This window comes from Muscardinus avellanarius (genome assembly GCF_963383645.1).
Source record: "Muscardinus avellanarius genome assembly, chromosome: 10".
Lineage (NCBI taxonomy): Eukaryota > Metazoa > Chordata > Mammalia > Rodentia > Gliridae > Muscardinus > Muscardinus avellanarius.
The window spans coordinates 14,280,736-14,308,105 of NC_137796.1; the positions used below are offsets into that span (position 1 = coordinate 14,280,736).

Genomic DNA, 27,370 nt, shown 5'->3' on the forward strand with positions numbered 1-27,370 from the left:
GCGCGCACACACACACACACACACACACACACACTTTGAATCCAGGCAACCCAGAAGAGTGCTTTAGGAATTAAAGCTCCCCTACAGAAGTGCAATAGACCACCATCTTTTAGAAAACAGGGCTGCGCTGGGGCTCACGGGGGAGAGATGTCTGCAAGACACCGAGAGCTCACAGGCCGCTGTGCTCATGCGTTTATTTCCGAGTTCGGACCTGGGGGTGGAAGTATGGTTCCAAGGTTCATTCCACTGCAGGAAGTGGACAAGACTCAATAGAATATTAGCATCTTGCAAAATAGGCGGGAACCTTGGTCTATTCCAGTAGGAGCTGATCCGGGGCAGGAGACAGGGATGGGGACTCACTTGTCCTCTGAAATCGTGTGTGGAAAATGGTGCCCAGGGCCAGGTGCTGACTCTAGCAATACGAGGAGCCTGCGGGAACAAGAGACGAGAGGTTTGATTTGGAGAGAAGTTCATGAGGCCCTCCCTCCAGGACTGGCTTCGAGGCCAGGTGGCTCTGTGCAGGTGACTTCTTCCTTCTGGCGTGACATGGCATTTCGAGGCTGTGGCCTCAGGCCGAGTGCGGGGCTGGGGCTCTGGTGGGGTGTCCCGCCATACATACAAGATGCCTGTTTTCACAGCCGGGCATGGTGGCGCACGCTTATCATCCCAGCATTCGGGAGGCTGAGACCGGAGGATGGTTTGCGGACGGCCTCAGCTACTTAGTGAGGCCCTCTGCAACTCAGTGAGACCCTGTTTCAAAATAAAGAATAAAAAAATAGGGCAGGGGGTGTAGCTCGGAGGTCGAATGCCCCTGGGCTCCATCCCTGGACCTGCAAAAAAAATAAAAGATGCTTGTTCTCCTTTAAGTTCCTCAACAGAGACTGGATGGGGGTGATGGGGACCAGGTGTAAGATATGAGATACCTGAACATCATCAAAATTCTTAGATCAGAATGGGTCTTTTGAGCCAGGTGTGGTGGCATACTTGTAATTCCAGTACTTGAGAAGCTGAGACAGGAGGATTGCAGGTTCATGGCCAGCCTCAGCTACTTCCTGAGGCCTTCCACAATCTTATGAGACCGTGTTTCAGAATAAAGACTAAAGAATAGGGCTGGGAGTATAGTTCAGAGGTAGAATGTCCCTGGGTTCAATCTCTAGTATCGCAAAAAACTAAACCAAAACAAACTACCCAAACCCAATGTGTGTGTGTGTGTGTGTGTGTGTGTGTGTGTGTGTGTGTTACTGGGAATTGAACCCAGGGGCATTCTACCTCTGAGCTGTACCTCAGCCCTATTTTATTTTTATTTTAAAACAAGGCCTCTCTAGGTTGATAAAAGAGTCTCACTGCTTACTGAGACTGTCCTCGAACCTGCGATCCTCCTGCCTCAGCCTCCCAAGTCCTGGGGTCTCAGGAGTGAGTCTTAATTTGTCCTCTCCCTTTCCACATGTGGAAACGGTGGTTGCTGGTCCAGGTAGCTGGGCCACTGGCTCCAGGTCGGGAGTGACCTGTCGTCCTCTCCTGGCGTGAATCCGCGCCAGCAGTTGTTGCCTGGGAAGCTGGGCTAGGAGGAAGGCCTGGGGCTAGCGAGCATACCCGAGCAGTGGGGTATCCCTATCAACTTGGCGATGTCCATCCTCTGGCTGAGGTCCGGGGGCGCCCCCTTCCAGGCCAGCGCACCCGCTTTGCCCCGCTGCGTGGTGTCCACTTTGCTTGGGCCCAGGGCTTTGGCGCACAGCTTGGTGCTTCCGGTTTTCATCCTTTTCTCCTCGATCTCGTTCTTCAGCTTCTTGTTTTCCTGCTGCAGATGAACCATGACATTGTGGAGGTGGCTGTGAGGAGGAGAGGGGGGACAGGCGGCCGTTGATCTGCCTGGTGCCCTGCTCGAGGTGTCCCGGGGAAGAAGGCGCGGATGCCGGGGTCCTTATCTTAAGCCAGGTTCCTTGACTCTGTGGCAAAGGAGGCCCATGCGTGTCCCGTGGAGGGAGGCCGGGCCTGAGGGCGCGGAGGACCCGAACCACTGCTCCTGGCCCGTTCTGTTAGCTCTGGGCCTGTTGTTTTAGTTGCCAAGGGGAAAAGCAAGCATGACCTGCCCATTGGGGTTCATGGAAGGAGATGGTCTGATAAATGCTAGAAATTTGAAAACTCAAGTGCCGGGCGTGGTGGCGCACGCTTGTAATCCCCGCGCTTGGGAGGCAGAGACAGGAGGATCGCGCAGGTTCGAAGCCAGCCGTGCACACTGGCTTGGGAGACCCTGTTTCCAAATAAAAATGTAAAAATAGGTCTGGGAGTGTAGCCCGGAGGTAGAAGGGCTTCCAGGAACCCCAGTACCACCCCCCCAAAAAAAAAAAGAAATTTGAAAACTCAGAAGGCTGTTGTAAATAATTGTTTTTCCTTTGGTGGTAGTAGGGATTGAACCCAGGGCATGCTACCTCTGAGCTACATACATTCCCAGCCCTATTTTATTTTATTATTTTATTTTATTTTCAGTTCTGGGAACCCAGGGGCATTCTACCTTTGAGCTATACTCCACCACTATTTTTAATTCTTTTGCTTTCTTTCTTTTTCTTTTTAATTTTTTTTTTTTTTTTTGGTACTGGGGATGGAACCCAGGGGCCTTCGATCTTCAAGCTATACCCTCAGCCCTATTTTTTATTCTCTATTTTGAAACAGAGTCTCACTGAGTCACAGAGGGCCTCACTAAGTAGCTGAGGCTAGCTGCGAACCGACATCCTTTGGTCTCGGCCTCCCAAATGCTGGGATTACAAGCGTGCGCCCCCATGCCCGGCTTTTCCTTATCAGATTCTGACAGCTCTCTTTAGTTAGATCCTTTCAGAAAGTGGTTTTGTCCCAAGAAAAATGTCAGGGTCCTTTTTAGACAAAAAGAATTAACCCTTGCCCTGGGTGTGTCGCAGGCGGGCCAGGGCCAGAGGGTTAGGTGGCTAGAGGCCAGGTGGCAGGCTGGGTGGGGGGGGGACACACGACGACGGACGGGACTTACTCCTTCTCACCAGTCAGCTTGGCGATGTATTTGACCTGTTCTCGGAGCTTGTTTCCTAGTTTCTCATTGGCGATCCTGTGAACCCCAGCATCCCGTGAGCAAGGAAGGGCGCCAGCTGGCCTGGGCATCACCCTGTCCCATAGCCTTCCCATAGCACCCGGCAGCCAGCTGGACTTAAGAGCTGCGTAAAACCACTCTCTCCCCAAGTGAGTTGGGGGGACCCCTGTGCAGCCAAGCGGGTTGGGAAGAGGAAATCTGAGCCCAGCAAAGCCTCCAGTCCATTTTGACTCCTTCCCAAGTCAGCAGGGCTTCCCCACCCCTCTGTGACGAGCTGCTGTGACGCGGGGGGCCTCGCCTCTCTCCCCCTTACTTACTTCTGCTCTTTTGCCCACTGTTCCATGTTGCACATGATCTGGTCGTTGTCTCGGTGGAGCCTGCAGGTGTCTTTGGGCACAGACCGCAGGGGCAGGCAGCAGGGCTGCGGGAGGAGGAGAGGCCGGGCCATCATGGTGGGTGGGAGAGGCGCCCCTCCCCCACCAGGCCTCGGCTCTCTTCTGGGGTGAATGGCTTTCACAGTACTCGGGAGGCTGAGACAGGAGGATCGCGGCTCGCAGCCAGCCTCAGCTAATCAGTGAGGCCCTCCGCAACTTAGTGAGACTCTGTTTCAAAATAAAGAATAAAAAATAGGGATGGGGGTGTAGCTCAGAGGCAGAATGCCCCTGGGTTCCACCCCCAGTACTACAAAAAAAAAAATGCATTTTAGTATTTCAGGCCAAAGGGCACAGAAATGACTTGTTCTAAGGAAGCAATATGCTAAGAGTTTTTTTTTTTTTTTTTTTTTTTTTGTGGTACTGGGGGTGGAACCCAGGGGCTTTCTACCTCCGGGTTATACTCCCAGACCTATTTTATATTTTATTTAGAAACAGAAACAGGGTCTCACTAAGTTGCTAAGAGCCTCACTAAGTAGCAGAGGCTGGCTTCGAACCTGTGCGATCCTCCTGTCTCAGCCTCCCAAGTGTAGGGATTACAAGCCTGAGCCACCACGCCCGGCTTTAAGAATTTTTTTTTTTAACAGATGGAAGAAGAAATGCCTGGAAGAAGAGATGACCTCTCTTCCCTTCAGTTTTTTTTTTTTTTTTTTTTTTTTTTTTTGTGTGTGTGTGTGGGTCTGGGGATGGAACCCAGGGGCATTCTACCTCCAAGCTACACCCCTAGGCCTATTTTTATTCTTTATTATGAAACAGGGTCTCACTGAGTTGTGGAAGGCCTCACTAAGTAGCCAAGGCTGGCCATGAACCTGGATCCTCCCGTCTCAGCCTCCTGAATGCTGGGATTACAAGCTGCACCACCACACCTAGCTCCTCCCTTCTGAACCCAGGGGCATTCTACCTCAGAGCTGCACCTCCAGCCCTCCCTATTTTATTTTTTATTTTGAAACAGGGTCTCACTAAGTTGTGGAGGGCCTCGCTACATTGCCGAGGCTGTCCGCAAACCTGCCATCCTCCTGTCTCAGCCTCCCAAGGACCGGGCTTACAAGCGTGCGCCATCACGCCAGGCTGAGATGGCTTCTTTCTACTTTGAACAAAGGTGCTGTGGCTACCCCAGGGTGTTCCCGGAGCCTCCTGCCAATGAGCGTCTCTGCTCAGGGAGTTTGGGAGGAGGTTGCAATGGCGAGTCCCGCCCGCAGGAGGGTTTGCGGCTGCTGGACTTGCCTATGGTGTACCCCAGAGGTGTGTGCGCCAGGGGTGTCCGACGGAATGGTGGTCTGGAGTTGGGTCTTTGTTCTGGTCACCATCTCTCCATCGGCAAAGCCATAAGGACATGGGTGGGCTGTATCAGCTGCGGTGGGCCTGGAGTACCCAGCCCTTGCTCCGTGCTGAATGGGGCGGGGGTCCTCTCTTGTCTCCCAGCACCCCACCCGGGGTTGTCTGGCCAGGAGGGACCAAGACGAAGCCCCAGCAGCCGGGGTGCACCCACCTCCTTCTCGTCTGCCAGGAGGTTCTCCTTCAGCGTGGCCATCTCCTCCTGGAACTCCCTGAGCTGGGTCTCTTTGGCCGCCAGCATCTTCAGGTCATTCTGGTGCTGCTTCTGCCACTGCAGCACCTGGCTGCTCATCTCCTCCAGCTTCTTGTCGAAGGCGTGCACCTGCTCAGGAGCACAGAGTGAGGAGGCGAACCCGGGGAGGGGGGGGGGGGAAGAGGGCGGCTCCTGGGCCTGGGGAGACCCGCCAGGGTGCTTTACCGCCAGCGGCCAGCAGAGGGCGCCCCTGCTCTGGTCTTTGCCGCCTGACTCTCAAGTTCCCGGAGCCAAGAAAGTGGAAGGGGGTTGATGGCTTAGCGCTGAATAATTCTGAATGCAAAAACGCGACCTCGCGGACTCCTTAACGGGCGGGCAGCCAGGGCCTGGCTTCTCCTCACCTCCAGCTCGCTCTGCTGGTGGAAGCCCTGCAGTTTTTTTAATTCCACATTGAGCTTTTTCATCCTCTCCTCGTAAGCCACGATTTCATCTTCCAGCTGAGACTTCCTCTCCTGGGACTGTTGCAAGCTTCGCTGCAGGCTCTTTGTCTCTGAGGTCGCATGATTGAGCTTCCGGGCAAAGACAAAGCGGGATGAGAGTGGCCGTCACAACCCTCAGGCCCTCTCTGCCGAGTCCGGAAAAGCCTTCTGATCCCTCCCTCGCTGCCCTCTGCCTGGGGTGGCACGGGCGGCCATGGCACCTCGCCTAGTGTCCTCGAGGGGTGTGTGTGGGGGTGACAGTGGCTAGGTTTTTTGCTGCCCTGTCCTCAGCCCCCCTTTGTCTCCCCCATTTCTTCTGCTTCTGGTCCCATGAATTGATCCACAGGCACGATCAGCACAGAGATGGGCACACATTTCCCTGACAATCTGGCTTGGGAAAACCCAGCCCGGGATCGCCCATAAACAGAAAGACTGTTAGGCCTGACCTTCATCTTTGTCCTCCCCCTTAAAAAAGAAGCAGCAGCCTCATTCAGAGGAAGCAGTATTTACTGACTCCTGGGTTTCTTACATCAGCCTGACTTTTCTTTCCTTCCTTCTTTTCTTTCTTTCTTTCTTTCTTTCTTTCTTTCTTTCTTTCTTTCTTTCTTTCTTTCTTTCTTTCTTTTTTTTCCTTTCTTTCTTTCATTCTTTGTGCTACCGGGGATGGAACCCAGGTGCATTCTACCTCCGAGCTATACCCCCAGCCCTATTTTTTATTCTTTACTTTGAAATAGGGTCTCACTAAGTTTTGGAGGGCCTCGCTAAATAGCTGAGGCTGGCTGCAAACTGCAATCCTCCGGTCTCAGCTTCCCCAGCACTGGGACTACAGGTGTGCGCCACTGCATGGACGGCGCGGGGACAAGTCTTCGTCCAGAGGTGAGAGGGCATGGCCTCACCTTCTCCAGGGCTTGCGTCAGGTCGTCTTGGCAGGCTGCTGACTTCCGCGATAATTCTTCATGGACTTCCTTGGTGACCATGGTTTGGAGATACTGTTTCTCTTTCTGCATGGCTTTGTCCAGCTGGGCCTGTATATTTGTTATGGATTCCTTCTGGCGGGCTATCTACAGGGTGAGAACAGCAAAGTCAAGGGTCCAGCCGCTGGTCACAGTGGCACCCATAAGAATGGCCGCGCGCTGGGCTGGCTTCTGCAGCCACCCGCCCGGGGTCTTGTTAACACTCAAACTCTACCTCCCTGTGGCCCAAGGCAGAGCTGTCTTCCCAGGCTCTGCCGGACCCCTCCTCAAGCGTTTTCCCTCTCGTTAGCATGCGCCCCCAAGGTACAAGGCATACCGCAAGTTGTACAGTGTGATGTACACACGTAAAACGTCCCTTTCCCGAACTCCCTAGCCTTTGATAAAGATGTAGAATCCAAGTCTAGGTTAGCAGACAGGATACAGCATGGGAGTTGTGCTTTATGCCTACTTTAGTTCGTGTCAGAATTCACTAGCGTTGACACACCGTGAAGGCGGGACCACGCTTGAGTTCCACTCGTGGCTACGTACCGCGGCTGTAGCTCAGAGCAAGGCTCAGAATAGGTACACGATAAATGCTGATTTTTCTTTTCTTTTCTTTTTTTTTGGTAGTACTGGGGGTGGAACTCAGAGGCTTTCTACCTCCGGGCTATACTCCCAGACTTTTTTTATATTTTATTTGGAAACAGGGTCTCACTAAGTTGCTGAGAGCCTCACTAAGTAGCTGAGTCTGGCTTCGAACCCGTGTGATCCTCCTGTCTCAGCCTCCCGAGCGCGGGGATTACAAGCGTGCGCCACCACGCCCGGCTTGATGATTTTTCATTTTGATGAAATAAAGTATTGCATTGTTTGGAGGCAGGGATCTAAATATTGTTTGAAGCTAGGGACCAACTGAACACATAGTTCTGCTCAAGTATGTTTAAAAGCAACTCCATACCTTAAACTTAGTAATAATTATTCGTAGTGTGGTTAAAAGGGGGTTGAGATCTGAGATCAGGAATTTGGGATGAGGTCTAGGGTCTTGCATTGACTTGTTTTTTTAAACTTTTGTTTATTGGGGATGGAACCCAGGGGCATTCTACCTCCAAGCTACACCCCCAGCCCTATTTTTAATTCCTTATTTTGAATCAGGGTCTCACTGAGTTGCAAAGGGCCTCACTAAGTAGCTGAGGCTGGCCGCAAACCACGATCCTCCTGTTTCAGCCTCACATATGTGGGGATTACAAGCGTGCACCACCATGCCCGTCTCGGTTTGACGTGTTTCTATGACCTCAGCTTTTGCTTTGATAAGCTGGGATAATTTCAGCAGTTTCCTACAGTTTTCATGATGATCAAATGAGATGATGTATGTAGAAAGGGCCTTTGGAGGTGCTAATTGCTCTATGACTGTGAGTTATGACGCACATGGGGAGGGAGCCATTTCGTTATACACTTTAAGTCCAGGACAGAGACCTTGTTTCGAAGTCTGGTGGCAGGAGGGGAATCTTAAACATCTGCATCATGGTTGCTGTTCTTTGGTATCCCAGCATGCCCGCCTCCTAATACGGACACAGATACACATGGGCACACAAGCACAGACACACGCTCTTTCTGCATTGTCTCCAATAACTCCCAGTCTTTGAAATTTGTTACTTTTATTTTTTTTTTGGTGGTAATGGGGATTGAACCCATGGGCATCCTACCTCCAAGAGACATCCTCAACCCTTTTTGTTTGTTTGCTTTTTGTTTCTGAAACAAGGGCTCATTAGGTTGCTGAGGCTGGTCTCAAACCCGTAATCCTCCTCTCAGCCTCCCAAATACTGAGATTACAGGCATGCACCATTGCACCTGGCTAGTTTGTTACTTTTTCAGGTGGAATTTTTTGAGTATCTTCAACCCAAGGGACCGGTGGAATGAAAATTGTAGTAGGCTTTTAATCCTGTATTTTATGAGGTGGTAAAATGATTCCTAAATATTAAATAATTGGGTCTTTTGAAAACCAAGGTCATTTTTTTCTAGAGATTTAAAAAAATATGGAGCCTGGATTCAGCTGGGTCTCCCCCATAAACCAAAGAGTCATTAGAGAAACTATAATTCATTGTAAGTGCTTGATAAGTCGTAAGTTGTAGCCGAACTGAGATATGTTACCATGGGGGTGAGACAGTAAAAAGAAGGATGGTAAAAAAAAAAAATCACTATAATGCTAAAAGCTAAAATGGAAATTCTATTTTATTTTGTGGTACTGGGGATTGAAACCAGGAACATTCTAATTCCAAGCTATAACCCCAGCCCTTTTTTTTTTTTCCTTTCTGGTATTGGGGATGTGACCCAGGGGCATTCTACCTCCTAGGTATAACCCCTGCCCTATTTTTTATTCTTTATTTTGAAACAGGGTCTCACTGAGTTGCAAAGGGCCTCACTAAGTAACTGAGGCTGTCCACAAACCTTGATCCTCCTGTCTCAGCCTCCTGAATGCTGGGATTACAAGCGTGCGCCAATATGCCTGGCTTCCTATCTTTTATTTTTTTATTTTTATTTTTTGGTGGTACTGGGGTTCCTGGAAGCCCTTCTACCTCTGGGCTACACTCCCAGACCTATTTTTTATATTTTGATTTGGAAACAGGGACTCTTAAGCCAGCGCGGCTGGCTTCGAACCTGCGTGATCCTCCTGTCTCCGCCTCCCAAGTGCGGGGATTACAAGCGTGCACCACAGCACCTGGCTTTTATTTTTTATTTTGAAACAGGGTCTCACTAAGTTGTGGAGGGCCTCACTAAATAGCTGAGACTGGCTGCAAGCCGCGATCCTCTTGTCTTAGCCTCCCAAGTACTGGGATTACAAGTGTGTGCTACCACGCCTGGCCAAGCTCTGTTTTAAATATTGCCAATAGAGTGATTTAGCTAAGGGAAAAATACTCAAAATCCAGATAGGTATAAATTCCAGAATCAAGGAGTATTTTTTTTTGGCATCGGGGATTGTGGAGGGCCTCACTAAGTAGCTGAATTTGGCCGCGAACCTGGATCCTGTCTGTTTCAGCCTTCCTGGAATTGGGATTATAAGCATGTGCCACCAGAATCAAGAAGTTTTTTTTTTTTTTGTTTGTTTGGTGGTACTGGGGTGGAACCCAGGGGCTTTTCTACCTCCGGGCTATACTCCAAGATCTGTTTTTTAGTCTTTTTATTTTTTGAAACGAAACCTCTTGTCTTGAGTCTCACTAAAGGAATTCTGAAATTGGGCTTTTACTTCTAAATTTACCTGGCTTTCTTTTGACAAACATGATGTCAGGCCCACACTGAGGACTTAGGCAGTAACCTTATATTCAAGGACACGCGTGGCTCACAGTTATAGTGTTGGTAGTTCAGATGCACAACTTTTCCATTTTCACAGAAAAGCAGAAAATTCTATTGGATAGCACTTAGAATAGTCATACTATCATAAGTTTTAAAAATACATATTCTGAAGCAGGAAAAGATGCGTGGTCTTTCACCTGTAACTCAAGAGGCGATTTCCCAAGATGCTATATATATTTTTTTCTTGCTTAGAAATACGGAATGTATTCGGTTGAGGAAATTATTGCTGTTCAATGATGGAGAAAGAGGAGAGCACTAGAGCTGCATGATCCAGCCTCGAATAATGGGTTCATCTCATCACTTACTAATTAGTGACTCTGGGCCTCCGTCTGTCTGTCTTCTGCAAGTGGGGAATCGCAGTAATGGATCTCTTTTGAGAGTAAAGCGGTAAAGAGCTAAGTAGAGCTGTGTGTGGTGGCATACACCGTAATCCTAGTATGTGGGAGGCTGAGACAGGAAGATTGCCGGTTCGAGGACAGCCCCCGCAAGTTAGCGAGACTTTCAGCAACCCATCAAGACCCGGAGTGTAGCTCAGTGGTGGGGCGCCCCTGGCTTCCGTCCCCAGTACCACAAAAAAAGCAGACCCTCAACAAATGACGACTGAACTCAAGCACAGTGCCTAGCACGTATCAAATGTCATTTACTTTTTTTCCCTTGTCTTTTTTTCTCTTTAATGCGTGCCATGAAAAATGTACAATGAAAGGTCTTCCCTTCTATCCCCGTTTTGGATTTTGCCAGTACTTTTGGACGTGTTCCCTAGCAAAGTGCCCCAAGCAACGAATTCACTCAACCCTGGTTGAAAATACAATGGAAGGCTTGATAGCAAAGCTCTACCAGGTATGAGATAAAACCCTCCACGTAGGGGAGAAACATCTCTTTGCTTTGGCTCTGATGGTTACAGAGGCACTTGGGGGCGGGGGTGGGGGTAGGGGGTAGGACCAGAACCAGAACCAGGGCTGGCTGAGCCAGTCCCTGGGGTGGAGGAGAGACAGGTGGATTTCAAGCCCAGGGTCCTGGGGTCAAGGCCTCACCCCACTGGGGTTCCTGACTACCTACCTCTACGTTCAGCTCCTTGATAACCTGCTGGGAGGCATTGTATTTGCTGATAGAGGATTCCAGTTGCATAGAATAATGCTTCAACTCCAATCGAAGATTCTCATTTTCCTCCTCCTTCTTTCTCAAATTCTCTTTCGCCTGCTCGCCCGTTACAAAGCAGAAAAAACCCCCCGGAAGGAGGTGTTACCCTCCGACTCCCAGCAAAGTCCCTCCCCGTCCCCCCCCTGCGCCCTGGCCTCCCTGCGCTCTGAGCATCCCCAGCCCGCGTGGCTCCTGGCCCGGCCAGCGCCTGTCTGGCCCTGGAGTTGGAGCCGGCCCTTCCCAGAGTCCCTTTCGCACCATCTTTTCCTTCTTTTTTTCTTCCTCTTGAAGCGTCTCCAGCTCCTCCTCCAGCCGCTTCTCCTGGTCCTTGCTCTTTTTCAGTTGCTCCCGTTTCTCCTCCAGGGACCTCTTGACTTCCTGAAGCTCTTCCTCCAGCTGGCTTTTGGCGAAGGCCAGCTCCCTCAGCTGAGGACACAAACACCAAGCAGGGGCAGGTCTCACGCTGTGCGACGGCCAGGAGAAGCTCTCCGGGCAGTCGCACCCGGGGAAGGACGGCTAGGAAGGTAGTTGCTGGAGTTTGATAGCATAGGGAATAGAACAGTTTGCTTCACGGGGTGTGACGGTGCACATCTGTAGCCCCAGTACTTGGGAGGCTGAGGCAGGAGGGTCGCAGGTTTAAGGCCAGCCTCAGCAATTTAGGGAGCAACTCGGCAAGAACCCGTTTCAAAATAAAAACTACATAAAGGGCTGTGGATGTAGTTCAGAGGTAGAATGCCCCTGAGTTCAATCCTCAGTACCACAAACAAACAAACAAACAAACAAACAAACAAACAAAGTCTGCTTGCCAGGCATGGTGGTGCACACCTGTATTCCCAGTATTTGGAAAGCTGAGACAGGAGGATCGCAGGTTCAAGGCCAGCCTCAGCAACTTAGTGAGGCCCTGTTTAAAAATAAAGAATAAAAAAGGGCTGGGGTGTAGTTCAGAGATAGAATGCCCCTGGGTTCAATCCCCATTGCCCCCCCCCCCAAGTTTGCTTTGATGCTCTGCAACATTTTTCTTTCTTTAGATACACCAATTACATTTATTTATTTATTTATTTATTTATTTATTTATTTATTTATGTGGTACTGGGGATGGAACCCAGGGACATTGTACCTCTGAGCTACACCCCCAGCCCTATTTTTTAGTCTTTATTTATTTTTTTAAATTATATATTTATTAGCCGGGTGTGGTGGCGCACGCTTGTAATCCCCGCGCTTGGGAGGCAGAAACAGGAGGATCGCGCAGGTTCGAAGCCAGCCGTGCTGGCTTAGGAGACCCTGTTTCCAAATAAAAATCTAAAAATAGGTCTGGGAGTGTAGCCCGGAGGTAGAAGGGCTTCCAGGATCCCCGGTACCACGAAAAAAAAATTATTTATTTATTTATTTATTTATTTTTTGTGGGTCTGGGGATGGAACCCAAGGGCATTCTACCTCTGAGTTACACCCCCTGCCCAATTTTTATTTTTTATTTTGAAACCGGGTCTCACTGAGTTGCGGAGGGCCTCACTAAGTAGCTGAGGCTGTCTGTGAACCGCGATCCTTCAGTTTCAGCCTCCTGAATGCTGGGATGACAAGTCTGCACCACCACGCCTGGCTAGTCTTTTTATTTTTTGAAACCGGGTCTCACTGAGTTGCAGAGGGCCTCACTAAGTAGCTGAGGCTGTCCGCGAACTGCGATCCTCTGGTCTCTGCCTCCCGAATGCTGGGATGACAAGCGTGCGCCACCACGCCCGCCCAATTGCTTTTATTTAGAGATCTAATTCCTATAGCACTGGCTTTCTCTCCCACTTAACTCCCCAAAGCCTTTCACATAGAGACCTCTTCGAATAAAGTTTTAAATGACTTTAGAAAAGCACAAATAGAATACTTTAGAAATAAAATATTTTAAATCCGGTAACAAGGATAGCTTTTGAACCCTAGAAAGAACAACCCTATCATTCTAACTCTAAGCTACACCCCTGGACCTAGTTTTTATTCTTTAGTTTGAAACAGGATCTCACTAAGTTACAGAGGGCCTCACTAAGTTGCTGAGGCTGGCCTTGAACGTGCGATCCTCCTGTCTCAGGCTCCCAAGTACCGGATTCCAGGCATGCGCCACCAGGCCTGGCTGGTTATTTCGGTGCTTAAGCCTTGCGAGTGGTTATTCCTGGTGATGGGAACAGGTGTCCAGTGGCGGGTGCAGCACTGTCATATAACACTCGGTTGGTGTGGCTCAGTGGCCACGCCCTCCCAGGCAAGGCCCCCATGCTTTGTCTTGAGCGGGGTGGGGCTGCAGCTGGCTGCCTGCTGGCCCCATACCTGGTTCTGGATGAGTTTGGTGTTTTCCAGCATCGTCTTTATTTTCCCATCTTGACCTTCATTTAGATTCTGCAGCTGCTTCTTGTCCTTGTCTGCGTTTTCCAGCTTCCGCTGGGCCTCAGAGAGTGCCGAGGTCAGCTCCTCTATCTGTTTTCTAAAGCAAAGGGACAAGAACCGGGGAGACGGGCCTCTGTGCCAGTGCGGGCGGGCTGGCCCCCGGCAGCCCCATGTCCCTCCCGTGCCGGGGCCGCCGTGGTCCTGGCCGCCCACAGGGACGGCCCCTCTGTCTGGAGGTGAGCGGGGATGGGCGCAGGCACCTGTTGTTCGTCAGTTCGTCTCCCGACACCGAGGACTCCGTCTGGTGCTTCTGAAGCTCTCTCTGCAGCTCCTGGATCTTCTCCTCCTTCTGCTTGTCCAGAAAAAGGCAATTCTGCAGTTTCCTCTGGGTGTCCTCCAGGTTAATCCTGGCCAGCCTGGCCTCTTCCTTGTACTGTGCTGCCTGCTGAGCTGTGGGGGCGGGAGACAGGCCAGGCAGGCCCTTGTGAGGAGGAGGAGGAGGAGGAGGAGGAGGAGGAGGAGGAGGAGGAGGAGGAGGAGGAGATGTCCAAAGATGGGACTCCCCGGGGAGACTGCTCAGAAGTCCCCTCTTTCTTTCCGTGACCTGCTTCCAATCTGTTCCATTTCCTTCTCCGTCCTAAGCGCTCTGTTCAATTATCTGTCTCCAACTACCCTCTAGCCATGGGCTCCTTGACAGAAATTAAATGGGTGGAAATGGCTCGGGATCCCCTGTGAGACTCGGATTGTTAGTTAGGGAAAAAGCCCAGCTCCCTGGAGTTGAGGATCCGGCAAGGGAGACACAACCGGCCGGCCCATCACAGAGAACGCAGAAATGTTATTTTGTTTATTTTGGGGGCCGGGGATTGAACCCAGGGACTTGCTCTACCACTGGGAGAGGACCCCAGCACAGGAATGTTAAACACAGGAAGAGCGATCCCTGGGTTAGGAAGGTTGGAGGGAAAACCTGGGAGCGACACAGGTCGACTGGGCTGGAGAGGAGGGCGGAGGAAGGTTCCAGGAACACATCAAGGGAATGGAGAAGCCACGTGGGGGAGAAGGGAGGAGACCAGTTTGGTTGGAAAGGAAAACGGGAGGGATGGGCCATGGCGCTGAATACCTGAGTGGATTAGGGAAGTCTTCTGCAGATTTTGAAAACCTGGGAGAATTTTTTTTTTGCTTTTATTTCCTAATTTTTGGGAGTCTTGCTGAGGAAGTCTCTCTTGTTGTCTGGATGTTGGAGAGTTGGTCCTATGCTCTCTTCCAGTAATTCCAAAGTCTCTGGTCTATGTCTTTTCTTTCTTTTTTCTTTTTTGGTGGTACTGGGGATGGAACCCAGGGGCACTGCATCTCTGAGCTACACCCCCAGCCCTATTTTTTATTCATTTTTATATTATTATTATTATTATTATTATTATTATTATTATTATTATTATTTTGGTGGTACCGGGGTTCCTGGAAACCCTTCTACCTCCGGGCTACACTCCCAGACCTATTTTATATTTTTATTTGGAAACAGGGTCTCTTAAGCCAGCGCGGCTGGCATCGAACCTGCGCGATCCTCCTGTCTCTGCCTCCCAAGCATGGGGATTACAAGCGTGTGCCACCACGCCTGGCTAGTCTTTTTATTTTTGAAATAGGGTCTCACTGAGTTACGAAAGGCCTCGCTAAGTAGTTGAGGCTGTCCATGAATCGTGATCCTCCGGTCTCCGCCTCCGGAGTGCTGGGATTATAAGCGTGTCACCACACTCGGCTGATTTCTAAGTCTTGTATCCATCTTGAGTTGATTCTTGTGCAGAAAAATGGAACTAAAAACTCCCAACCTCTCACCCTACAAAAGGACCTTCTCAGCATCTCCAAAGAAACCCTGTACCCAAGGCAAGGAGCAGGTGTTGCTCGAGAGAGTGGGCTCCTCCTCCTCAGAGGGGCGCGGGCATGATCCTGCGCTGGCAGTGTGGAAGAGAATGTGTTTGGAAGCAAAAAGAGGGGACAGAGAGTGGCCTGGGTGGGGGCTGAGACAGGAGGACCACAGGCTCCAGGTCAGCCTCAGCAGCTTAGGGAGACCTTGTTTCAAAATAATAAGAAAAAATTTTTTTAAAGAAGTTGAATCCAGGTATGGTGGCCCACGCTTGAAATCCCAGTACTTGGGAGGCTGAGACAGGAGGATCGCGGTTAGTGGTCAGCCTCAGCTACTTTGTGAGTCCCTTTGCAACTTAGTAAGACCCTGTTTCAAAATAAAGAATAAAAAATAGGGCTGGAGGTCAAATGCCCCTGGGTTCTATCCCCAAACCTGCAAAAAAAAAAAAAAAAAAAAAAAAAGTTGCTGGGAGTATAGTCAGAGATTGAATACTCCTGGGTGCAATCCCCAGCACAAAAATAAATAAATAAGTAAATAATATGAATAAATAAAAAAGATAACAGGTTCAGGGGAAGAACTGACCGACAAAGGACCTGGAGGAGGTAGAGGGGAACATGGGCCAAGAAGCCAGGGCAGAGCCCCGCAGCGGGAGGGATGGGACCCCACTTGAGACGGCAGAGGGGAAGGTGGAGGGCTTCAGGGGGAGCATCTTGGGGCGGGTGCAGGAGTTCAGGAGGGCAAGGTGACACCCCAGGGAGGTGCCGTGGGGCCTCACCCGCCAGCCTCTGCTGCTGCGTGGCCTCCTCCACGCGGTCCTGCAGCGTCTTGACTTCGGCCCGCAGCGCCCTGCACTCGGCCTTGTTCTTGTCCTGCGCGAGCGTCCTCTCCAGCTCCCTCATCAGGCACCGCTGCTCCTCCAGCTCCATCTCCTTGTTCAGTAGGCTGTTCTGGACCTGCGCCAGCTTCCTCCCCAGCTCATCCAGCATTTCTTCCTTGTCTTGGAGTAACTGAGAGCCAGAGCACAGCACCGCGGTGCAGCACGGGTGCCTGGACCAGCCCAAGACCGCCCCGCGCCCTGTGCCCCGGCCCAGCCCAGCCCAGCCGCGGAGCGCCCTGCCTGGGCTCTGCAGAGCGTCCACCTGCTCCCTGCACACCCTCCGTCTGTGCTCAGCACGCTGACATCCTTCTGCTTCTACTCCAAACCCCTTGCCGGCTTCAGTCTCACTTGGTTTATTTATTTATTTATTTTTGGTGGTACTGGGGATTGAACCCAGAGGCTTTCTAAACTCCGAATAACACCCCCAACCCTCTCTTTTAAATACTTTGTTTTGAAACAGGGCCTCATTGAGGTGCAGACGTCTTCAGGAAGTAGCTGAGGCTGACTGTGAACCCGCAATCCTCCTGTCTCAGCCTCCCAAGTACTGGGATTATAATCATGCGCCACCATACCTGGCTTCAGTCTCACTTAGGAAAAAGCCTAGGTCCTTACCACAACCTCCAGGGGTGCTCGTCACCCACTCCTACCTAGCCTACCTGCCTGGCCTTCTCTCCAGCCATCTCCTCTGAAGGTAGGCCTCCTGGAGCACCCCGGGAGCCCTCTACCCCCAGGCCTTTGCACTCGCTATGGCCTCTGCCTGGAATATTCTTTCTCAAGACCTTGCCTGGTGGGGGACGGGGGAGAAGCCCCACACTTTACTCAAATCTCTGCCCAAACGTCACCTTCTCAGGGAGGCTTTCCCTTGGGTTTATGCCACCAGACGTTTTAGGCATTCATCACCCTTGACATGGGTATGCCAGTATCGTGTATTAATTCTATTATGTACTGTCTGCATATTGGAGTGCTGGAGAATCTTTGTTGCCAGGCCTGGTGGTGCACATCTGCAGTCCCAGCGCTTGGGAGGCTGAGACAGGAGGATTGCAGGTTCGAGGCCAAGCCTCAGCAATGTAGCAAGACTCTCAGAAACCTAATGAAACTCAGATTCAAAATAAAAAAAGAGGTAGAATGCCCCTGGGTAGTAGCCCTAGTAACACACACACACACACACACACACACACATACAGAATGGCTGTTGACTGTGCATGACCAGAAGCTATGCAGCGTCTCTTCATGTGGCCATCTCTCTAAATTCTTGCACTGGACCTACGGATGCCCCCAGGCCTGGAAACGTGAGGTCCAACGAGCAGCTTGTCAACCACGGGCGCCATTTCCCCCAGCTCTGATAGCAGTTCAGGGCGGGGACGCCACAGCCTCTACAAAGGGTGCGGGGGCTTCGCGCCCTTTCTGTCCTTGGTTCTGTTCCTCGGCTTTTCCAGGAACTTGATTTATGTTGGCAATTATAGAGCTTCCAGGGCACGGCTCCATTAACATTTCCAGACTGCCTGATTTGTGTATTCATAAGATATTTGTAATTTTAAAAGGTGAAATTCACTTGAGATTCTTAATAAGCCTGGATGTTATTTTATAGCCTTTCCCACCACTATCAAGCATTAAAAATAAAAGTCCAAGTTAGCAACGCAGGTGCGAACATCCCAAACTCTCTTGCTACCTTTGCAGGGCTGGGGAGAACATCTTGGTCACAGAGTCTGGGCTATCCCCCTGTTCTTTTGTTCAATCCTGGGGATTGAACGCAGGGACATTCTACCTCCGAGCCGCACCCCCAGCCTTTTTTATTTCTTTGGTTTGGAAACAGGGTCTTGCTAGGTCTCCGAGAGTCTCGCCATGTGGCTGAGGTTGTCCTCACACCCTCCCGCCTCAGCCTTCCAAGTCCTGGGACTCCAAGTGCACGCCATCACGCGGGGCTGAGTCCCAGCCTCTCTTACGGTGCCGGCCTGGCCTTATCTGCTTATTTTGTGCTTGAAGAAAATATGCTAAGAGAGATTAGCCAGTCTCAGAAAGTCAAGGGTCAAATGTTTTCTCTCCTATGTGGAAGCTGGAGGGAAACCGAGTCACAATAGGGACTTCAGATAAAAGAAGAGTGAGGGCCGGGCGTGGTGGCCCACGCCTTTGATCCCAGGACTTGGGAGGCGGAGACAGGAGGATCGCAGGTTCGAGGACAGCCTCAGCAAGTAGTGAGACTCTATCAACTTAGTGAGACCTTATTTCCAAATAAGAGTAAAATCGAGGGGGGGGGGTGTAGCTTAAAGGTAGAGGGAGGCAACGGCGCCGGCAGTAGACTAATGAAAGGGGACAGGGAGGGGAGAAATTTACATGAAACAAATAGTTCAAAAGATGCCAGGCCCAAGTACGAAGGTGTCACCAACCAATCTCACTTACGTATGGAGAGGGGGCGCCACCTGAAGGGAAACTCACCAAGGCCTGTGTACATGTTTGTTTGTACGATTCTGAACCTCACTAAAGTGTGCAATTAAAACGCACCAATAAACGTACAAAAAAAAGAAAAGAAGAAAAATGCCAAACACCAAAGCGCCGTGGGAATCCATGTGGGCCTGCAGCAGCCTGGGTCTCGGCGCATCCCCGAGGCCCGGGGTGGGGGGACCCTCACCTTGTCTTTCTTCAGAGCGAGCTTCTGCGTCTCGTTGAACTGCGCCTGCAGCTCCTGCAGCCGGTGCTGCACCAAGGCGGCCTCCTTGTCCTTCCTCTCCACGTGGGCGGACGCCTCCTCCCGCAGCCCGTGCAGGTCCAGCTCCAGCTTCATCACGTCTGCGGCGGGGGCAGCTCAGAGCCGCGCCCCGCCGCGGGCGCCCCGCCGCCCCGGCCCCCGCTTTACCCTTCATGATGTTTTTCTTCTGCTCCGACACGGCCTCGAGCTCCATGCGCAGGTCCTTGACCAGGTTCTGGTACTCCTCCACGTGCAGGCACTGGCTGTCCTTCTGCTCCTGCAGGCGCTTCAGGACCTGGCGGGAGAGCGCGGGCGGGGCGCCGGCCGGAGGGTCAGGACCGCAGGGGTGGTTGCCAGAGGCTGGGAGGGGGTTCTTTTGGGATGCTGAGAATGTTCTGGAGTTCGTGGGGATACTAAAAAGCTACGATGAATCTTATGGCTTGCCTATCATATCTCGATTAAGAAGTGTTAAGGGCGTGGTGGCGCACGCTTGTCATCCCAGCCTTGGGGAGGCTGAGACAGGAGGATGGCGGTTCACAGACAGCCTCAGCTACTGAGTGAGGCCCTGTGCAACTCAGTGAGACCCTGTTTCAAAATTAATAACAAGCCGGTTGTGGTGGCGCACGCTTGTCATCCCCGCGCTTGGGAGGCGGAGACAGGAGGATCGCACAGGTTCGAAGCCAGCCGCGCGCGCTGTCTTAGGAGACCCTGTTTCCAAATATAAAAAAATGTAAAAATAGGTCTGGGAGTGTAGCCCGGAGGTAGAAGGGCTTCCAGGAACCCCAGTACCACCAAAAAAACAAAACAAAACAAAACAAAATTAATAACAACAACAACAACAATAATAATAACAACAACAACAACAACAATAATAATAATGATAATAACAAATAATAGGCCTGAGGTGTACCTCAGAGGTAGAATGGCCCTGGGTTCAATCTGCAGACAGACAGACAGACAGACACACACACACACACACACACACACACACACGCTCAAGGGATGAGAGAACAGGGGGCTGTCTTCTCCCTAACCCAGAGGTGGCAGGGCCGGGGGAGCCATGAATTATCGGGGCATGGGAGGGTGCTGTGGAATGTCGTGTATGTGGCTTCAGAGCGGACAGGAAGGATAGCCGCAGCACGGGGACGGGAGGCGGCAGCTGGAGAAATACAGGACAGTCACGAGTGACACAGGAGGGGACCGCTGGAAGAAACTGGTCCTAAGGCTGGCTCAAGCTTCGGCGTGAGGGTCAACCATGGGAGAAGCGCTTCGATCACTGTGAAAATCCGGGCCATTGTGAAAGATGGAGCCAGGAGCCCTGGCCGGAGGTCAGCGTGTGAGGAACGTGGAACTGACCGTTAAGTAAATGTTGACAGATATTTGTTGTCCCAAGGAGGAACTACCAAGCATAACACCTTTCTGGGACTGGAAAATCTGGAAAGAGAAGCATCTCCGCCTTTCCCCCTAGAGAGGCCCTTGGGGAGCCGGAGAGCCGAGTGCATCACTCCGGTCTCCGCACCCTCTGTCCCCCTGCAGCGTCCGTCTTGGCCGCCACACCGCGCGGTCTCAAGCGACTGGCTTCTCCAAGTCTCTTAAGCTCAGGCAGGACTGGCTTGAGACAGGATATCACCTAGGGGAGCTAAATCTGACGACCCTCGCCCCCTATCAAATCTTGTGATGTGTTTACATGGTTTTAACTGCTTATTCATTAAAAGTAGTCAGATTATGATTATTATTAATTTTTTTGGGGGGGTACTGGGGATTGAACCCAGGGGCATTCTACCCTGGATGACACACCCAAAACTTAAAAAAAAAAAAGTTTTGTTTTGAAACAGGCTCTCTCTAGGTTGTCGAGAGTCTTTGCTAAATTGCTGAGGCTGGCCTCAACCCTGCCATCCTCTGGCCTCAGCCTTCCAAGTAGTGGGATTACAGGTGTGTGTCATCATGCCCAGCTTGGGTCAGTTTTTGACACTGCCTCAAATTTTATAGAACTTAAGAAAAAAAAGATAACGAGCTTATCTAAATTTGTAAGTTTTCTTTTCTTTTCTTTTTTGGTGGTACTGGGGGTGGAACGCAGAGGCTTTCTACCTCCGGGCTATACTCCCAGACCTATTTTATATTTTATTTGGAAACAGGGTCTCACTAAGTTGCTGGAAGCCTCACTGAGTAGCTGAGGCTGGCTTCTAACGTGTGTGATCCTCCTGTCTCTGCCTCCCAAGTGCGGGGATTACAAGCATGCGCCACCACGCCCGGTTTAAATTTGTAAGTTTCAATGCCAGACAGACACTAGAAAGCCGACAGGAGGACTGTCTTGCTTAGGTATAAGGTTAGAAGTGGGTTAAGAGATAGGCACGAGCTTGGCGTGGTGGCACACATCTGTAATTCCAGCATTTAGGAGACTGAGACAGGAGGATCGCAATTTTGAGGTCAGCCTCAGCAACTTAGCAAGGCCCTCAGAAATTTAGCAAAACTTTGTTTCAAAATAAAAAAAATAAAAGAGGGCCAACAAAATAACAAAACAAAACAAATAAAAAAAAGAGAGAGGTACAATTCCAAAATCATATTCTACCACACCCTTTGGGGCTCGGCACACATTAGACACAGTATCCTTGTGTATGATGGGCCAATTTACATTATAAAATATAAATTATAAAGTCGGGCATGGTAGCACATGCAGGTAGTTCAAGTACTTGAGAGGCGGAGACAGGAGGATTGCAGGTTTGAGGCCAGCCTCAGCAACTTAGAGCCTGTTTCAAAATAAAAATAAAAAAGTAGAGGGTGTAGCTCAGAGATGGAAAGCCCCTGGGTTCTATCCCAATACCAAAGAACAAACAAACAGAGAAAAAAATAAAAAAATATGCAACTAAAAATAAAATATGCAAATAAAAAATAAAAATAAAATCAGGAAACCCCAGGAGAAAGCCCAGCTCAGCCTGATTCCACTAGGCACAGGCAAGCAAGAGCCTCCGACCTTTTTGATGTCTTCGCAGTCCTCCGAGGCGCTGGGAGGGTATCTGTGGGTGGCTGTGTAGGAAGCAAAGTCGGCCTGCAGCTTGATCAAAGCCTCTTCGCGCTCCAGAACCTGCGGGTGAGCACAAGTTGGGCGGACCGTGGCCGCCACCGCCAGTCGGCATTCCTGTTTGGGCAGGGTGTTTCTTTCGGCAGCACGAGTCTTTCAGATCATTGTATAAGTCATCGTGCCCTTCCTGGGGCTTGGTAGGGAGAGGAAATTATGCTCCTAAGTCCACGGGAATTCATCTAAAACAGAGAGAGTGATCCATCCACAGCCCATCTGTGGCCGTGTTTTGGACTCCGCTGAGCCTCTTTGGGGTCCATTTGAAGAGGCAGAAAAAGGTTCTTTGGAGACCACACCAGAGACGGGGGTAATCTATCAGTGGACACAATTAAGCATCAGAGGACCAAGGGAGGAAGTTTCTTATGGAGTGGATGAATGCAGGTGGTTTTTTTTTTTTTGAAAAAGAAAAAAAAAAAACAAAAAAAACGAATGAAGCTGGGAGTGGTGGGGCACGCTTGTAATCCCAGCATTCAGGAGGCTGAGATAGGAGGACTGCGGTTTGCAAACAGCCTCAGCTACTACTTAGCGAGGCCCTTTGTAACTCAGTGAGACCCTGACTCAAAATAAGGAATAAAAAATTGGGCTGGGAGTATAGCTCAGAGGTAGGATGTCCCCTGGGTTCTCTCCCTAGTACCGCAAAATAAAAAAGAAAAAGCAAAAATAAAAAACAAAAAGTTTTGGCCGGGCGTGGTGGCACACGCTTGTAATCCCCGCGCTTGGGAGGTGGAGACAGGAGGATCGCGCAGGTTCGAAGCCAGCCGCGCGCGCTGGTTTAGGAGACCCTGTTTCCAAATAAAAATACAAAATAGGTCTGGGAGTGTAGCCTGGAGGCAGAAGGGCTTCCAGGAACCCCAGTACCACCAAAAAAAAAAAAAAAAAATTTTTTTTTGTTTCAATGTCATGGTCCTTTTTTGAATTTGTTGAAAATAATTCAAACAAAACTTAAGCAGTGAAAGTAAGTGAAAATATCCTCTTCACACCTGCCCTCGTTCCCTTTAACAAAGCGAGGGAAGACAAGGGAGAATTTACGGCATATACTTGTATATTATGATCAGAGCTTAAGAAAAGCCCCATAGGATCCTGCAACTCGGTCTCAGTCACACATCACACAGGTCCTTCTGTGCATCTCTTATGGATCCGCTTCCCCCTTTTTACAGGCCGTATATTATTCTGCAACATGCACATCTCTTTATTTATTTATTTTTATTTTTTATTTTGGTGGTACTGGGGTTCCTGGAAGCCATTCTACCTCCGGGCTACACTCCCAGACCTATTTTTACATTTTTACTTGGAAACAGGCTCTCCTAAGCCAGTGCGCGCGGCTGGCTTCGAACCTGCGCGATCCTCCTGTCTCTGCCTCCCAAGCGCGGGGATTACAAGCGTGCGCCACCACGCCCGGCCTAACATGCACATCTCTTTATACATTCTTCTTAATCCCTGTACCCATTTACCTACTGATGGGCCCTTAGGTTAGTGTGTGAGATTTTAAGTCTCTTTAGAATTATACCCAATACAATCTCAACCATAATAAAACATAACAAGACAACGTAAGAACGTCTTACATGCCACGGAGAATATGAACAGAGGGCGGGGCACGTATTCATGCCAGCCGAGGAGTCTTTGAGAAGGAGGTTACCCTGGCGATTCTCTTTCTCTCCTTTCTTTCTGCCTGGCTTTTCTGTGGGTCCCTCAGGCAAATGCCCTCCCACGAGGAACTTACCAAGGCGTTACTGCAGGCTAGCTTGTTTCGAAGCTCCTGGATGAGATCGTCCTGTTCAGAAACCTTCTGCCAGACTTCAGACAGGCGCTTCAGGGTCTCCTGGTGCTCCTGGATCATGCAGGGAGATGTGTAAATGCGCACCTTGGAGTGGTCACCCTTGTTCTCGGGCTCCTGGGGTGTTTAAAAAGAATGAGTTGGTTTTGTTTGTGATTTGTGAGTTAACATCAAAATTCCACCAGCATGGAAGACCTCTAGACCTATGTTGTAAAAGTATGTGACTATATTTAGCCGGGCGTGGTGGCGCGCGCTTGTCATCCCCGCGCTTGGGAGGCGGAGACAGGAGGATCGCGCAGGTTCGAAGCCAGCCGCGCTGGCTTCAGAGACCCTGTTTCCAAATTTAAAAAAAAAGTATAAAAATGGGTCTGGGAGTGTAGCCCGGAGGTAGAAGGGTTTCCAGGAACCCCAGTACCAACAACAACAAAAATAATATATTTAATACTCATATTTACATATACTTATAAAAGTACATATTTATATTTATTTCTTTTCTTAACAAAAGGAAAAATAGTAACTCATGAAGACATAGGAAGAAAGTCTAAACAGTTCACAGGGGAATAATTAGCCCTCCATGACTCGGGGCCTCTTCCACACCGTCTGCGTTCTTTGGGGTACCCTTCCAAGGATATCCTATGCCTGTCGGTGCATTCGTAAATGTATATTTATACAACTCCACCTGTTTCCATACACAAATGAGAGCCTTCTACACACTCTTCCAAACGTTGTGATCTCACTTGAATTCGTTTAGGATATTTTTTTCCATTGATACTTGTAGATTTGCCTTCCTCTCCTTTCAAAGTGATTTCTTTTTTTTTTTTTTTGGTGGTACTGGGGTTCCTGGAAGCCCTTCTACCTCCGGGCTACACTCCCAGACCTATTTTTACATTTTCATTTTTGGAAACAGGGTCTCCTAAGCCAGCGCGCGCGGCTGGCTTCGAACCTGCGCGATCCTCCTGTCTCCGCCTCCCAAGCGCGGGGATTACAAGCGTGCGCCACCACGCCCGGCGCTCAAAGTGATTTCAAATCACAAAAGTACTCATGTCTGTATAACCTTCCTAAAACACTCTAATAGTACAGTCAAGTCAGAATTGCTCTTTGACCACTTTTGACCACTCATTTCTCTCCACTTAATCCCATACTTTTTTTTTTTTTTTGTGGTACTGGGGATGGAACCCAGGGGCATTCTACCTCTGAGCTACACCCCCAACCCCATTTATATTTTTTATTTTGAAACAGGGTCTCACTGAGTTGCAGAGGGCCTCACTAAGTAGCAGAGGCTGGCCACAGACCCGGATCCTCCTGTCTCAGCCTCCCGAATGCTGGGATTACAAGTGTGCGCCACCACGCTTGGCTAATCCCATACTTTTTCTACTTTCCAACAATGATAAGTTGTGTATGTCCTTCAAGAAATTTATCTATATATTTACATAATACAAATGAGTTCATAAGATATGAATTACGTTGGCATTTTAAAACATGAAATGAGCTGGGCCTGGTGGCCCACTTCTCTAATCCCAGTACTTGGGAGGCCAAGACAGGGAGATCGCAGGCTCAAAGCCAGCGTCAGAAACTTAGTGAGGCTCTCAACTTTGTGAGGCCATGCATTAAAAAAATAAGATAAAATAAAATAAGGCTAGGAGTATAGCTCAAAAGTAGGATGCCCCTGGGTTTTACCCCCAGAAATACAAAAGCAAGCAAACAAAACCCATAAAACGGACCTGTTCCAAGGCACCTGCTTTATTTACATGTGCTTTGTCTCCTCCTTTTAAGTTGCTATTACATGTACTTATCCAGTTTCTTACCGATGGAGATACAGATTGTTTTGAGAATGACGCTGCAGTGATTGTGTTTGCGCATAAATCTTTGAGTACCTACTTTGGTAAATGTGTAGATCAAATTCAAAGAAGTCGGCGTGCTGGTTCCTATTGAAAGCTTAGATACTGCACAATTGTCCTTCAAAGGAACTGTAACACTTGACACTCTCTCATCAATCTGTTTTCCAAGAACTGTGTTTTGTTTTTGTTTTAAAATTACCTTCTTTCTTTTTGTGGTCCTGGGGATTGAAACCACAGCATTCTACCTTCAAGCTATATCCCTAATCCCAGACCTGTTTTTTTTTTTTGTGTGTGTGTGTGTGGTACTGGAGGTAGAACCCAGGGACTTTTCTACCTCTGACCTATACTCCCAGACCTATTTCATACTTTATTTGGAAACAGGGTCTCACTAAGTTGCTGAGAGCCTCACTAAGTAGCTGAGGCTGGCTTCGAACCTGTGCGATCCTCCTGTCTCAGCCTCCCAAGCGCGGGGATTCAAGCATGCGCCACCACGCCCGGTTCCCCCCCACTCTTTTTGCGGGTCTGGGGATGGAACCCAGGGGCATACTACCTCCAAGCTACACCCCCTGCCCTATTTTTTATTCATTATTTTGAAACAGGATCTCACTAGGTTGCAGAGGGCCTCTCACTAAGTAGTTGAGCTGTCTGTGAACCGCGATCCTCTGGTCTCAGCCTCCTGAATGCTGGGATTACAAGCATGTGCCACCATGCCTGGCTTTCTTTTCTTTTTTTTTTTTTTTTTTGGTGGTACTGGGGTTCCTGGAAGCCCTTCTACTTCCGGGCTACACTCCCAGACCTATTTTTACATTTTTATTTGGAAACAGGGTCTCCTAAGCCAGCGCGCGCGGCTGGCTTCGAACCTGCGCAATCCTCCTATCTCCGCCTCCCAAGCGCGGGGATTACAAGCGTGTGCCACCACGCCCAGCCTGGCTTTATTTTCTAGTTTAAAACATGTTCTTCCTCGGTTGCTAGGGCCTCGCTAAATTGCTGAGGATGTCCTTAAACCTGTGCCTTCTGTCTCAGCCTCCCAGGGACTGAGATTACAGGCATGCACCACCATGTCTGGCTAAGAACCGGGTTTCTTTAGATCATCTGAAATCATGCGTAAAGGTTACTACCCTTTCCTTGGTCTGTGCTAATAATGCGGTCAGCTGATGTACGTAGGGGGAAAAAAGGAGCAAAGAGTTCCAGTTTGGATGGCAGAAACTTTCCCCATTAAACTTGCCTCCCTCGCTGTGCCTCTTTAGGCACGGTTAGAAATAGTTCCTGTTCACTGATCTTGAAAGCTGCCGATGAGCACGCGGCAGAAAGGTCAGCCAGAAATCTAAAATTAACCATAAATGATGCTCATGTAAATAATTTAGTGTGTAAGAGGGCAAAGGAATAGAAAACATAATAGAAGAGTTAAGAGGAACAGGAAGAAGATACCTGCAGGTTTTAATCCCTTCTTATTACTAGGGGGTGAAATATGAAAACTGACTTAGAAGTAATGAAAGAAAAATTCCCTTTCTGGATCGAAGACAAATGTAGATCTTTGGATTGAAAGTCAGCAAAGTGTCCAGAGGTTTAGTGAAAAATCAACTAAAATCATCCTTAGGCTAAAAACCTCGAGAGTTCAACGAGATAAAATAGAGTTACAAAGAGAGAGAGAGAGAGAGAGAGAGAGAGAGAGAGAGAGAGAGAGAGAGAGAGAGAGAAATAGAAGGACATCCCCCAGATTGACCTTTTGTATTGACTGTCACAAAACAATGCAGTGAAGCTTTCAAAGACGGAAGGGAGGGCGTGTTTGAGTGTTTGCGTGTCCAACCACAGACCCTGTGCAGATGTAAAACTGCTGAGGAACTACCCACCACTGTTTTGGGAAGAATTAAGAAGAAATTATTACAGCAAGAGCCTTTTCATTTCACTTAATTTTTGTATTGGAGCTTGAACTCAGGGCCATTTTACCTCTGAGCTACAACCCCCCCACTTTTTTTTTTTG

The 27,370-nt window shown here is 49.5% G+C and overlaps 1 protein-coding gene across 1 annotated transcript in view; it reads right to left on the reverse strand.

Annotated features, from left to right (window-relative positions):
- Positions 1-134: 134 nt before the first annotated feature.
- Positions 135-27,370, reverse strand: part of PMFBP1 (polyamine modulated factor 1 binding protein 1) — a gene marked incomplete at both ends in the record, with an annotated part of 54,950 nt that continues 27,714 nt past the window's right edge. Inside the window, 16 exons of the mRNA XM_080703480.1 lie at positions 135-151; positions 1,594-1,829; positions 2,999-3,073; positions 3,373-3,476; positions 4,976-5,143; positions 5,416-5,583; positions 6,390-6,554; positions 10,848-10,985; positions 11,187-11,354; positions 13,230-13,383; positions 13,547-13,736; positions 15,917-16,148; positions 18,645-18,802; positions 18,870-18,996; positions 21,673-21,783; positions 23,498-23,668. Coding sequence (XP_080559606.1) covers positions 135-151; positions 1,594-1,829; positions 2,999-3,073; positions 3,373-3,476; positions 4,976-5,143; positions 5,416-5,583; positions 6,390-6,554; positions 10,848-10,985; positions 11,187-11,354; positions 13,230-13,383; positions 13,547-13,736; positions 15,917-16,148; positions 18,645-18,802; positions 18,870-18,996; positions 21,673-21,783; positions 23,498-23,668 — 2,382 coding nt within the window. The remainder of the gene's footprint in view (positions 152-1,593; positions 1,830-2,998; positions 3,074-3,372; positions 3,477-4,975; positions 5,144-5,415; positions 5,584-6,389; positions 6,555-10,847; positions 10,986-11,186; positions 11,355-13,229; positions 13,384-13,546; positions 13,737-15,916; positions 16,149-18,644; positions 18,803-18,869; positions 18,997-21,672; positions 21,784-23,497; positions 23,669-27,370) is intronic.